Raw genomic sequence first — 13,919 nt, 5'->3', positions numbered from 1 at the left:
GGAGTACCGCGATTTTAGCAATGTCTTTGACAAAGGTCAAGCCGGTAGTTTGTCTCCATACTGGTCGTATGATTGCGCAATTGACCTTCAAACTGGTGCCATACCCCCTTGTGGCTGGGTTTACCCTTTGTTGGTCTCGGTGAATAAGGCCATGGAGGAGTATGTTGTAGATGCACTTTCTCAAGGTTTCATCCGCAAATCCTCGTCTCCTGCTGGTGCTGGTTTCTTCTTTGTGAAGAAGAAGAGTGGTGAACTGAGACCTTGTGATGATTATAGGGGTCTCAATCGTTTCACGTTTAAGAATGCTTATCCTATTCCGTTGATTACAGACTTATTTGATTGCCTCATGGGAGCAACGGTTTTCACAAAGCTTGATTTGAGAGGGGCATACAGTCTTGTGAAGATTAAGAAGGGTGATGAATGGAAGACTGCATTTAATACCAGAACAGGCTATTATGAATACCTCGTAATGCCATTTGGCTTTTGTAACGCTTCGGCAGATTTCCAGGAATTTATTAATGATGTCCTCCGAGATTTGTTGCAGTTATATGCGGTGGTTTATCTCAACGATATCCTCATATTTTCCAAGTCCCTAGAGAGCCACCACACAGATGTCTGTCGTGTGCTTCAGAACAATCTCTATTATAAATTGGAGAAGTGCGAATTTCATCGTGAACAGGTTAAATTCCTGGGTTATGCCCTTTCCACTGCTGGAAATGGAAGTGGTCCATTCCACTGATGGACCCAGAGAAACTTTCAGCAGTCCTACAGTGGCCCCGACCCGTGGGTTTACGTCCTCTGCAGCTTTTTTTTGCCTTTGACAATTATTATCGGAAGTTTATTCGTAACTTTTTGTGTCTGGTCAAGTCCCTGACTGATATGACCAGAAAGGACGGTAACTCATAGAGTTGGTCTCCGGAGTCCATTAAGGCCTTTGAGAGTCTCAAGGCTGCCTTTGTTTCTGCTCCTGTGTTGGCACATCCTGATCCTACATTAACCTTTATCCTTGAGGTTGATGCTTCTGAGACTGGAGTTGATGCCCTTCTGTCTCAACGTTCTACCTCTGAGAGCACTATGCATCCTTGTGGCTACTTTTCCAAGAAATTGTCACCTGTGAAATGCAATTACGAGATTGGGGACAGAGAGCTGTTAGCAATCATTTTAGCCCTGAAAGAATGGAGACATGGAGAGAAATCTTGTGACCGATGCTTTGTCCCTAAGAGTCTTCGTACTGCCATGCTCCAGACTTACCATTCCCCCAAGGCTGCTGGTCACCCTGGGAAGAACCAACTCTTTTGGGCCATTTCTCAACAATGCTGGTGGCCTAGTCTATGTGCTGATGTACCCGCCTTCTTAGCTACTTGTTCCGTGTTTGCTCAGAGTAAGACTCCACAACACCTTCAAGTGGGTCTCCTACAACCCATACCCAATGGAGAGAGGCCTTGGACACACCTGTCTATGGATTTTGTTGTGGAGTTACCCAACTCCCTGGGCCACACAGTTATCCTTGTGTTGGTTGACCGGTTCTCGAAGATATCTCATTGTATTCCACTTAAGAAGTTGCCCACTTATAAGGAACTGGCTACCATTTTTGCTCGGGAGATCTTTCGCTTTCATGGGCTACCCAAGATGATCATCTCGGACAGGGGTAGTCAGTTTGTGTCCCTGTTCTGTTGAGCGTTTTGTGCACAGTTGGGAATTCTGCTTCCCGATTGTCCCCGTTTATGGTAAACTATGGTTTCCAACCTTCCATGTTGCCTGACTCATTTGTCCCACAGAGCATTCCTGCATTAGAGGAGCAACTCTGTGGTCTTCGTTCCACTTGGGCACAAGTCCAGGAGGCTTTGTGACATGCCAATGATAGGTACAGACTCCATGCTGACCGCAGACGCCTGCCTGCGCCTTCCTACCAGGTTGGGGACAGGGTCTGGCTGTCATCTCGCAACCTCTGACTCTGTGTTCCCTCTCTGAAGTTGGCACCTTGGTTTATTGGGCCTTTCCGTATTCTCCGTAGGATTAACCCAAAGGCTTACGCTTTAGACCTTCCAATCGCTTTACCACCTTGGTGCCATGTCCTCACCATGTACAGGTCGAGAACCATGAGAAGTATGAAGTACAGTCCATTGTTGACCCCCGTAGGTTCCGTAGGCTCATACAGTACCTGGTGCATTGGAAAGGGTACGGTCCGCTCTTGGGTCTCATCCTCAGACATACATGCCCCTGTCCTCCTCTGTGATTTCCATAAACATTTTCCCCTCAAGCCTGGTGGTCCTCCGAGGGGGAGGGGTCGTTGAGGAGGGGGTACTGCCAGGGCTGGGCTCAGCCATTCCTTCTCTGAGCTGGCCACACAGCTGTTGGTTAATTGCCAGCTACTATCTCTCCACATTGACACACCTGTTGATGATATCCTGCTCGTCAGTCCTGCTTACTTAAGCCGTCCAGCCCAGATCTTCTCTGCCTTTGCCTGGTCAACATCACAGAGACTCTCTCCTGCATGCCTGTTAAAGACTTGCTTGGCTGACATCCTTCTGGTTCCAGATCCTGTTTTCTGTTCCACTACGCTGAATCTCTGGTTTCCTGATATCCTGGCCTGTTCTGAAGTATGCTGTACCCTGGCTTCATGACTTCCCGGCTTGTCTGACTATTCGTTCTGGTTACCGAACTTTGGCTATGTTTTGACTATGTTTGTTCTATTTACTTTTATTATTATTAAACAAGTGGGATTTAACTGTACTTCTGTCTCAGTCTGATTCATGGTTTCTGACACAACAGTGCTCCTGCCCGGCTGTCATTGTACTATACCCCGGGCGGGAAGGTATTAAACACTGGCTAAGTCTTAACATATGAACCCCGACAACAAACTTATCTTATTTTCTCCCTTTAATCCTGTTAAATATACCATTGAAAACATTTTGTATTTGCTTAATAATTGTGTGCCTGCACTGACATTTTTGCCACCACAAGTTCTCCCATGCAGAGGAGGAACAGAAGGCAAGTAACAGAATACATTACACCAGGGACTGTACTCAATCTGTTCTTTGGCAATCCAATAAAGGGTTTGTTTGAATCCTCAAAGGGGTTGTAAAGGTAAAAGTTTTTTCACCTTAATGCATTCTATGCATTAAGGTAAAAAAACGGAGTGCGCATGTGCGAGAGTTCCGAGATGGTCGCTTGAGCCAGGAGCTCTGCACCTCACCATTTCAGGCACACCCAGCAAGCTTCTCGGACCCCGATCGACTGCCACAGACACGGCCCAGGAACCCCCCAAGCACCGGAGAACACCCCCATATGCTTGGATCTGGGGTCAGGAGAAGTCTGATCCCCAAATTTGCTGCCTCCACCCACGCCGGGTGTACCAGGATCGCCGCAGCGACCGCTGCTGCAGCACAGCACCAGGCTCCTCTCACTGATCCTTCCCCGGAACACAGGCAATGCTGACCCCTGCCCTCCTCCACATCACCCCTGGCCCTCACAATGCGGAATGCAGGCACAGACTCCCTCACTGGCCTCCACAGAGTTCCTTCTCAGCCGCACATTTGGAGAGCAGGCCTTCTCCCCGGCAGGCCCCATGGCACCCATTTATGCTGCTCCTACCCCCCTCAGCCCATCGAATCAAAACACCCAGCTTCTGATTGAAGACCTTTTCTCTAAATTCTCCAATCTCTTTGAAAGGAGTCTGGAGGCCATGGCAGCTAAAATAACAGGAGACATCAAAGCGGACCTACAAAATATAGGCTCTAGAATGGACGCCATTGAAGGAAAACTTGAACAGACTGCTGCAGTCTCCCACCAGAACTCTGACCTGATTCAATCCCTCCAAGACCAATTAGATACAGCAAACTCCCGTATAGATGATTTGGAGAACAGATCTCGGAGGCTGAATTTTAGGATCAGGGGCCTACCGGAAACAATTACAGATGTCACAGCGGCTACGCAGGATCTTATGAGAGAACTGATCCCAAATATTCCAACAGCACTTCTGGAGCTGGACAGGGTTCATAGGGCCCTGGGTCCCCCCCAGGAAAGACGGTTCCCCTAGGGACATCATTGCCAAACCTCATTATTATGAGGTCAAAGAAGCTGTCATAAAACAGGCCCGGGCCCTTCCCCAAGTTTCCTGCCAAGGTCACAAGGTGCAAATTTACGCGGATATATCTCCCCCTCCACCATACAGCGCAGAAGAACTCTGAAACCCCTCTTATCTGCTGTGGCTCAGAAGGACATCAGGTACAAATGGGCCTTCCCGTTTGTGGTCAAATTCTCTCATAAGGGTCAGAACCACTCCTTCTCAAACTTTATAACGGGAGAGAAGCTACTACTCAACCCGAAGATAATTTCGCAGGAAATGGACACGGAAGCAACCCCCCTCCTCTGGTTCCAACAAGCGTCCCCCTCCGGCCAGCTCTCCAAACCCTCTTTGGACCAAGAATAAGTCCAGAAGATCTTCCCACTAACAGTCCACCATGACCACATGGTCGCAACATCCTCTGTGCCTCCTGATGTCGATTCTTATCGCTATTGACTGGCTTCCTGATAGAATAAATTGACTCTCTCCCTCTCCTTGGGAGCAATTTTATTCATTGATGTCCTTCCACTGAAAAGGGACAAGAGAAAAGTTGAAATTCTCCTAGCTTTACAATTTTCTTCCTTTTTATTTTTATTTTTTCTATTATTCAAGCTCAGGTCCCCGCTGCTCCGCCTCCACTCTTTGCTCTGTAGAGAGTTGGAGAGCGACGCATTCAATATGGGGTATAGCTGGGGTTCAGAAAACTCATATTTTTGTTACAATTAATACAACCTGTTCTTGCTTGTTCGGGTTCAGCGATAAATAGGTTACATTTATCACAGGTTGTAAGGTGCCCTGATTTGGGGCGGAATGCTTGTGCCTCCTCCTATCCCTTGGGCGCCCGTGGGTTTCTGGGGGATAGGTAGTCCAACCGCAGATGGACTTTTGATAACGGTTTTTCTCACGTGTTACAGTGAGATGACAGGGGGGTCTTCTTTCTTCCTTGGGCTCTATGTGGCCCCAGGGGGAGAGAACTCTCCCATTTCTTCCTTCTCTTCTCTTTCCTTCTCTCATCTTTCTCCTCTCCTCCCTTCCTTCCCCAACTCACGGAACATCACTTATCAGTTTTTTCATTTCAGTCCAGTCCAGAGGTATATCCCCCCGATCGGAGGCTCCTATTGTTGACAAGGTACCGCACCCCCTTCAGCGCGGCTTCTGAAGGCCCCAGTACCGGTAAGTGATGGTGGATTCGGTAGCACTCACTCTCTCGGGTCTCATGGCTGATCACACACTCAACACTTTAAGGGTTGCCACCCACAATGTACCCATTAAAAGGCGGAAGATTTTTAATTTCTTTAAATCTTCCAAACTGGATATTATTCTAATGCAGGAAACTCATTTCCCGGCCAAATACTGCCCCAAGTTCCTTCATTCCCACTTTCCAAATTTTTATCTGGCCAGCGCGGAAAATAAGACCAAAGGGGTGGCCATAGCATTTGCCAAATCTTGCAACTTTAGTTGGCTTACAGAAATTAAAGACCCAAATGGCAGGTTTCTCTTAGTTAAGGGTAAAATAGACTGACAGATCTACTCCCTAGTCTCCTACTATACCCCTAATAAGGGCCAAGCTTCTTTTTTCCAGAACCTTCTTAGTACCTTCTCACCGGCCCTAGAAGGTACGGTTATTTTTGGTGGTGACTCAAACACCACCTTTGATCAAGGGCTGGACAAATCCAGGCCCCCCACAGATCGACTAACCCGTCCTACCAAACAAAGCCTCAAATAGCTAGTCCTATGAATGCCAATGGGTTAGCGGATGTCTGAAGGGAAATGAACCCTACTAAAAGGGACTATACCCACTTCTCCCACCCACAAAATACCTATGCTAGGATTGATCACCTCCTTGTTAAAACACAGTCCATCCCATTGATCATAAAATCTCATATCAAAGACACTGTTTTGTCTGACCATTCATTGGTCGTCGTGGAAATACGCGCACACCACCGCAGAACGAGCAGGGGACAATGGAGACTTAACAAATCCATTCTCTTAGATCCAATCCATGTCACTATGCTGGACAAATCTTTAAAAGAATATTTCCTTCTAAACAAAACCGAGGGCATCTCGCCTGAAACATTATGGGCAGCCCACAAAGCCTTTATTGGAGGGGAGCTAATCAGACTCGCTTCCCAACTTAAGAGGGAAAGAGAGGCTGATATAAAAGTCCTAGAGGCTGAATTCTCCAAACTTCAGACACTTCACAAATCCAAACCCTCCCCCTTCTAGATATCCCAGCTAGACAAGGCCGGGTTGGAGCTCAGCCTAGCCCTGACAGCTAAGGCAGAAAAACAAATTCGCTGGAACAAACACAAATTTTATACCCAAGGGGACAGGGTGGGCTCCATGCTGGCCACCAAATTAACACCCCAAATTAAATCACATACTATGCCAAAAATAAAGATCCCAGGACAGGGCACCACGGCTGATCCCTCCAAAATCTTAGAGGCCTTTCAGGTTTTTTATAACAATCTTTACTCACCAAGATCTCCTCCAAATGATACCACACTGGATTCATTCCTGGGCGGTCTCTCTCTTCCACCGCTTTCAGTGGAACATAGAGACAGCCTTGAAGCTCCATTCACAGAGGGAGAGGTACTTGGAGTAATAAAATCATTAAAAAACGGTTCAGCCCCCGGCCCGGACGGTCTGTCCAACACCTATTATAAAACCTTCTCCAACACCTTAGCCACACACCTAACGCACTTCTTCAACTCCAAAACACAGGGGAACCCACTTGATCCACAACTTCATACTGCATACATTGCAGTGATCCCTAAATCGGACAAGAATCCGGAAGATATAGGGAATTACCTCCCTATATCACTTATTAACTGTGATGTCAAGATTCTGACTAAGATTCTTGCTAATCGCATGGCTTCCTTCATCAATATATATATAGATAAGAGATATAGATAGAGATAGATAAGGATCAAGTGGGTTTCATTCCAGGCAGACAGGGCCCAGACCAAATAAGGCGGGCTATAGACCTGGTCTCCATCCTACAAACTAATTCGGCGGGAGGTCCTAAACAATCTGCTATGCTCCTGTCATTAGACCTACAAAATGCCTTTGACTCTGTCTCCTGGCCATACATTTTTGCCATGTTGGAGCGCTGGGGCTTCGGACAAAGATTTCTCGGTCTGATACAGGCGCTGTACTCCAACCCCAGTGCCAGTATACGCCTGCAAGGATATTATTCCAAACCCATTACAATTAAAAAAGGGACTAGACAAGGGTGCCCACTCTCGCCGATCATATTTGCAATGGCCATTGAAACACTGGCTACTGCAATTCGTCATAACCCAAACATCAAGTGAGTGACTTGCGGCTCCCAAACTCACAAATGCGGGCTATATGCGGATGACGTCCTGCTCTTTCTCACCTCCCCCGTAACCTCCCTTCCCAACTTATGCAAAACCTTAGATGCCTTTGCAAAACTGTCCGGTTTAGAAGTTAATTACTCAAAGTCACGAGCACTACACATCTCCCAAAAACCTGAAACTGTTAATCTCTTACGACAGAACTTTCCCTTCAAATGGAGTGATTCCTACATCAAATACTTAGGTATTAACTTAACAGCTAAAATTGAAACTCTATACTGCCATAACTACCCTCCCATGTGCCGTAAGCTTGAAGCAGACCTAAACACCTGGTCCCATAATAATATTTCTTGGTTGGGGATGGTAAATTCAGTTAAAATGACACTACTTCCCAGATTGCTATATTTGTTTGGCACCTTACCCATCCCTCTCCGGAGGGACCATATTAGATCTTTCCAAAGCAAACTTCTAAAGTTCATCTGGGGTAAGGCGGGATACAGAATTCCCCAAAGAATACTTTACCTACATAGTAAAAAAGGAGGACTAGGTCTACCCCACCTCTACAAGTACTACCAAGCTGCCAGATTGGCCCAATTGTCAACAGTCTATTTTAGTTTAGAGAAACCTGATTGGGTAGCAATAGAAAAACAGGCAGTTCCTAACTTCACGCTAGACTTCCTCCTCTGGATACCCCCTAGAAACAGACTCTCCATACTTGCTCCGACCCTTTCCCACTCTTTTGCTCTATGGGACTCCCTACGTTCCTCAGAAGCATTAGTTTCGGCATACAAACCCCTCACTCGTATTTATAATAACCCATACTTCCCCCCGGGGGAAAATGTTATGGCCTTCAAGTGGTGGGTGGATAAAGGCCTATACAGGATAGGACAATTTTTCACGGTCGCAGGTCCCTTCACTCTAAAACACTGCACCAAAACGCTAGATATGCCCTTATACGAAACCTTTCGGTTCAGTCAAATTTCCCATTTCTTGCAATCGCTATGTAAAGACAAAGATTTCCCCCCAAAATTTTCTGACTATGAAATGTGGTGTGGTCAAGCCAGAGACCAGAGGGGTGGGATCTCAGTGATCTATTCATCACTTCCCTCGCCATGCTCAAAAATGACTTTTATGGAGGCCTGGGAGTCTGAGCTCCAATTTAACTGGAACTTGGAAAATTGGCAGAGGTCCTGTTTCAAATCCTTCCAGGGTGTCCTCAATACCATTTTAGTGGAGGCCAGCCTGAAAGTGATCTCCAGATGGTACTATACCCCGTCTAGACTTGCCTCAATCTTTCCAACGGCTGACCCTCTCTGTTTCAGAGGTTGTCAACTCAAGGGCACAATGTCCCACATATGTTGGGAATGTCCCAGAATTCGTTCCTTCTGGAAAAGAATATTCAATATATTGGAAGAGCTGGTGGAGTCTCAGATTCCCAGAACTCCACTGGTGGCCCTTCTCAACGCCCCGATCCCGGGGATCCCTAAATCCTCTCACAGACTGGTACACTTTGTGCTGCTGGGGGCTAAGCTCACAATCGCCAGAGCCTGGAAACGGCCTGGAGTTTCCCTCCCAGCAGCCAAAAGGAAAATATTCTGGATAATGTCCCAGGAAAAGCTCACTAGTATAGTCCAGGATGCTGTGAAGAAATTTGAGGGTATCTGGAAACCATGGGCTCGATTCGTAGGAGTAGCTTTAGGCCCTCCTAATAGATCCACATAAAGCATATCTTGAACGCATGAGTGGTGTTCCTCCCCTCCCCCTTCCCCTCCCTCCTTTTCTTTCTTTCTTCATTCCTCCTATTCTCTCTTCTTCAGGTATCCTCTAGACCTTGGTGTTATTTTCAGTTCCATGGGTACTTTGTTTGCTCAGATTTGTATAAGCTCAGTGTCTACAATCACGGCGGGGCAAAGAATTGTTCAATTCCCACTCCCCCTGTAGCTCTACATTATCCTTCAGCTCTCAGAGATCTAATCTTAATGGGGTATGAGCTCTCATTGGGAGAGCTCAGACCATCGAGATCATTTGGGGGTTCCTCGCCCCGGCACAGTGTGTTCCCATTTGGGGTGCCGGGTAGAGGAATACCCCATGAGTAGCAAGTTATAGCTTTCTCTGACACCCTTTTTTTCTTGCTAAACTACTTATAGAGCCCCGGAGTCCTTGACTACATGTAGTCCATGCCGTAGGTAACTGTTTCAGTATTTTCTTTTTAGACACTGCTCTGTTTCTTAATGCTTATACTCGACAAAGTATATTTCTGTTTTGTATAATTGCTTTTTTTCTCAAAATAAAAATCTTTTGAAGTAAAACTAAGGTGAAAAAACATCCGACAATACTGCCCCCCCGTTTTACTTACCTGACCCCTCGAAAGTCCCGCACTCGCCCCCGACATCCTCTTTGCCGCTCAGCCTGGCCATTGATTGGCTAAAGTGGATGGATTTAAAGCAGCGCAGCCATCGACTTGCGCTGCTGTCAATCACATCCAATGACGCGGCGCACCGGGGGCGGGGCCAAGTGATACAGTGAGCGGCTATGGCCACTGGCTGTGTCATGGGAGCACACTCGCAAGCACTCAACACCATGCGAGGGAGCTCACATGAAGGTGTTGAGTCCTTGCGGGTGGGAGCCGAGACAGACGCCGAGGGACCCCAGAAGACCAAGTTCGGGGCCACTCTGTGCAAAACAAGCTGCACAGTGAAGGTAAGTATAACATGTTTGTTATTTAAAATATATATATATATATCTGTAGTTCCCTTCATGGATGCCTTTGCTGGAAAATTGGATAGTGCAGAATTACAACCATTGCTGCAATACATAAACACTCTGCTTCCAAAGATAGTATTAGAAGCATTTGTTTTGTTTTACCGATTTCTTCATTTGGAGCAAAAAAAAACAACCAACAAATCAAGCTTCTACATTTTCATGTCATCTCTCTTTAGATTTATGGTTAACTACTCGATACTCATGAACAACACCCTTACACTACTATTATACTGTAAGTGATTTTGCAAGCAAATAGTTAAAAAAAATTCATTCTTTGACTGCAGGTTTTATAGATCACTTCTTCTGAGATATCTTTTGATGCTGTGTAATAAAGGTTGGTACAAACAAATTTTGTGTTTGCAAAGATGCTCACAATGATCATTAAAATCACAATTTAAACATCTGTACTCCGCTAACTCAGCTTGCTCAGCTAACCACAACCCATTTAAATGAGGGCAATTGTGTATAAAACTAAATTTTATGAAACTTATTAAAATGTACTTTACCATCATGCTTTTCTCCCCTCTTATTGATTCACTTAGATGTATGTTAACCAAAGCAAACCGGCTGAATTTATAATCCTGGGATTTCCTGGTTCTCTTAGTTTGCAATATTTGTGCTTCCTGCTACTACTGATAACATATCTGTTAACGCTTTTGAGTAACATTGTGATCATTATTATTACACAGATAGAAAGAAACCTGCACACACCTATGTATTTTTATCTTCGTAACCTCTCTTTTCTAGAGATTTGTTATATTTCTGTAATTGTTCCCAAGATTCTTACCACTATTACTCCACATGGGAGATATATTTCTTTCCCTGGTTGCATTATGCAGCTGTTTTTCTTCTTCTTCTTGGCATCCACAGAATGTTGTTTATTTGGTGTCATGGCGTATGACCGCTACTTAGCCATCTGTCAGCCACTACACTACACAACCCTGATGAATAATGCCATGTGCTACAGTCTTAGCATAGGCTCAATCGTTGGAGGCTTTGTGACCACTTTCCCACATATTGTCCTAATCTCCCAACTTCCATTTTGTGGAGATCATATTATTAACCATTTCTTTTGTGACACTCCCCCCCTACTTCAACTGTCTTGTGCAGACACATACCTAATTGATATGTTGGATTTTGTGTGTGCTTCCCTAGTGATATTATTGTCTTTCTTGGTGACTTTGATTTCCTATTTTTATATTCTTGCAGCAGTCTTACATATACCTAGTAAAAATAGAAGAAAAACCTTTTCTACCTGTTCTTCCCACTTAATTGTTGTGTTTGTTTATTATAGTACTGTTATATTTATGTATGTTAGGCCAAAAGTAAGTTTGGCTTTTACTCTTAATCGAGTAGTTGCAGTTTTTTACACTGTTGTAACACCTATACTTAATCCTCTAATATACTGTTTAAGGAATAAAGAAGTGAAACATTGCATTAAAAAGCAACTGGGTCCTTTGATGAACTTTTATAGAAGATGATAAATATATTTATTAAAGGTAATGTAATTTAAATTTAAGGAATAAAGAAGTGAAACATTGCATTAAAAAGCATCTGGGTCATTTGATGAACTTTTATAGAAGATGACAAATATATTTATTAAAGGTAATGTAAAGTGTTATTGTACTTATATTATTCTTTCTAATTTGTCTATTTTTCTATTTTTGTGGTGGTTGGCAAAAAAAAATTCAAGTAAATTTGAATGTTTGCATATGGTTATTATGTACTTTATTCTCATATCCACCCTGTAAGTGGAGCACAATCCTTCCTTTTACATTTTTTCTTGTTTTTTTTCTTATATCTAGTTGCAAAAAAGCTTGTTGATTACAGATCTCAGTGGCTTATACTGAAATACAGTTTACACACACAATAAGAGACTTAGGGAGTTATTTACTAAAGGCAAATCCACTGTGCACTACAAGTGCAAAGTGCACTTGAAATTGCACTGGAAGTGCAATTGGAAGTGCAGTCACTGTAGATCTGAGGGAAACATGCAAGGAAAATAAAAAAAAACAGCATTTTAGCTTGCACATGATTGGATAATAAAATCAGCAGAGCTTCCCCTAATTTCAGATCTACCCCTCAGATTTACAGTGACTGCACTTCCAAGTACACTTTCAGTGCAATTCCAAGTGCACTTTGCTTTGTATATATATATATATATATATATATATATATATATATATATATATATATATATATATATATATACACTGTATATATACTGTATATATACTGTATATGTACATTTATATATATATATATATATATATATATATATATATATATATATATATATATAATTGAAGTTATATTATTACATGTGGCATTTCCTATCTTTCAAATTTATATTTTAAGTGGACCTCTCCCATGACTCTGCTTACTAAAGTACTTACAGGTTCTTAAGAAGCAGCTATTTCCAGTGCAGCCACGATACATCAAAAAAGACTAAATGCCTTGTTTCCTATGCTGTCAGTTCACATTACAGCATTCTTTGTGGTGTTCTTTAAATGCAGTGCTACATGCAGCACTTTTTTCAGTGCAGAAGGTTGCAACCCAAACTGTATTGAATTGTCATAAATGTCAAAGTTCTGCATGGATGGAGCAAAAAATCTAATTTTAAGCTATTTCCTAGTCAAATATTTTTCACTGATTTAAATGAATGTGAATGAGCCCTAAAAGCACTTTAAAACAAACCCTGTCGCACCTCTGTACCTGTAGGCATTATAGAGAATTTTATACTCAAAGTTCAAAACAGGGACACAGAAGTCTTTTTTTAGCTATTACGCAACAGGTGTTTATAAGCTATTGGAAACCAAAAGAAACATGAATCTTGTGCCTTTATTGTGATCTTTGGGGATGTAATGTTTTTGGTACATGTGGCTAGAAAGGTTACAACACATGGCTTGTTTTAATACGTTTAACTCCTTGTTAAGAATATATTAATAATTTACTAATAAAGCAAATAATATAGTGTGGCACTAAATCCCAATTTAAAAATATGAATAACGTGTCACAGTGATTATCAATGAACAAATTAAAACATGTGATACAAATATTGCCATTCACACATAAATAAATAAATAAATAAATATTTTTAAAAAAAGTTCCTATTAGATACTGTGTAACAATACATACATGTATCAGCCTCGATAAACAAATAGTGATATTAAGTCCAAAGTTCCCTGCTGGGCAATGAATCCAAAACTTAGTGCTGCACATCCAAATCAGTGAATATATAGAGTTTGCTTTGATCAAAATAGATATAATAAGTGCAATGACAGTCTTCCAAATGAGTGACTTCACTCCATACAATCCAGTGCCCCACCAATGTGCTCCACCACTGTGCAAATTGTCCGCTCACCTGAAAATTCAATTTAAAGCTCTTTTGTTTATATCAATATTATCTTCAATCCTGATATAATCATATGCGGCTTCCCGACACATCTCTCAATCAGTCATTACATGCAATGGTAATGAAAATCCATATAGTGTAATACTTCTTAAATAATGTTTATTAAAACATAGCAACACTCACATTTAAATTTACACTCAACAAGTGTAACAAACAGTGGGGTCACACAGGATAAGGTCGCTTTGTGTTCCGAACTTCTGGTCTTGGCCGGGAGCGGAAGTGATATCACCCGGCTCCACTCGACGTGTTGCATCATGGACATGTGACTTTCTCAAGGGATGTTACTTCCGGTCATAGCTGAGATCTAAAGTTCGGAACACAAAGCAAACTTATCCTGTGTGAGTCCGCTGTTCAT

General features: G+C 43.1%; 1 protein-coding gene across 1 annotated transcript; it reads left to right on the top strand.

The window, feature by feature from the left end:
- Positions 1-10,691: 10,691 nt before the first annotated feature.
- LOC141110717 (olfactory receptor 6B1-like) lies at positions 10,692-11,630 on the top strand. The gene has a single exon (XM_073602292.1). The coding sequence runs from the start codon at positions 10,692-10,694 to the stop codon at positions 11,628-11,630; it is 939 nt and encodes a 312-aa protein (XP_073458393.1).
- Positions 11,631-13,919: the final 2,289 nt, after the last annotated feature.

This window comes from Aquarana catesbeiana, linkage group LG01 (assembly GCF_042186555.1).
Source record: "Aquarana catesbeiana isolate 2022-GZ linkage group LG01, ASM4218655v1, whole genome shotgun sequence".
Taxonomy (NCBI): domain Eukaryota; kingdom Metazoa; phylum Chordata; class Amphibia; order Anura; family Ranidae; genus Aquarana; species Aquarana catesbeiana.
The sequence above is the reverse complement of the archived record's forward strand: the minus strand, read 5'-3'. Positions and strand labels throughout refer to the sequence as shown.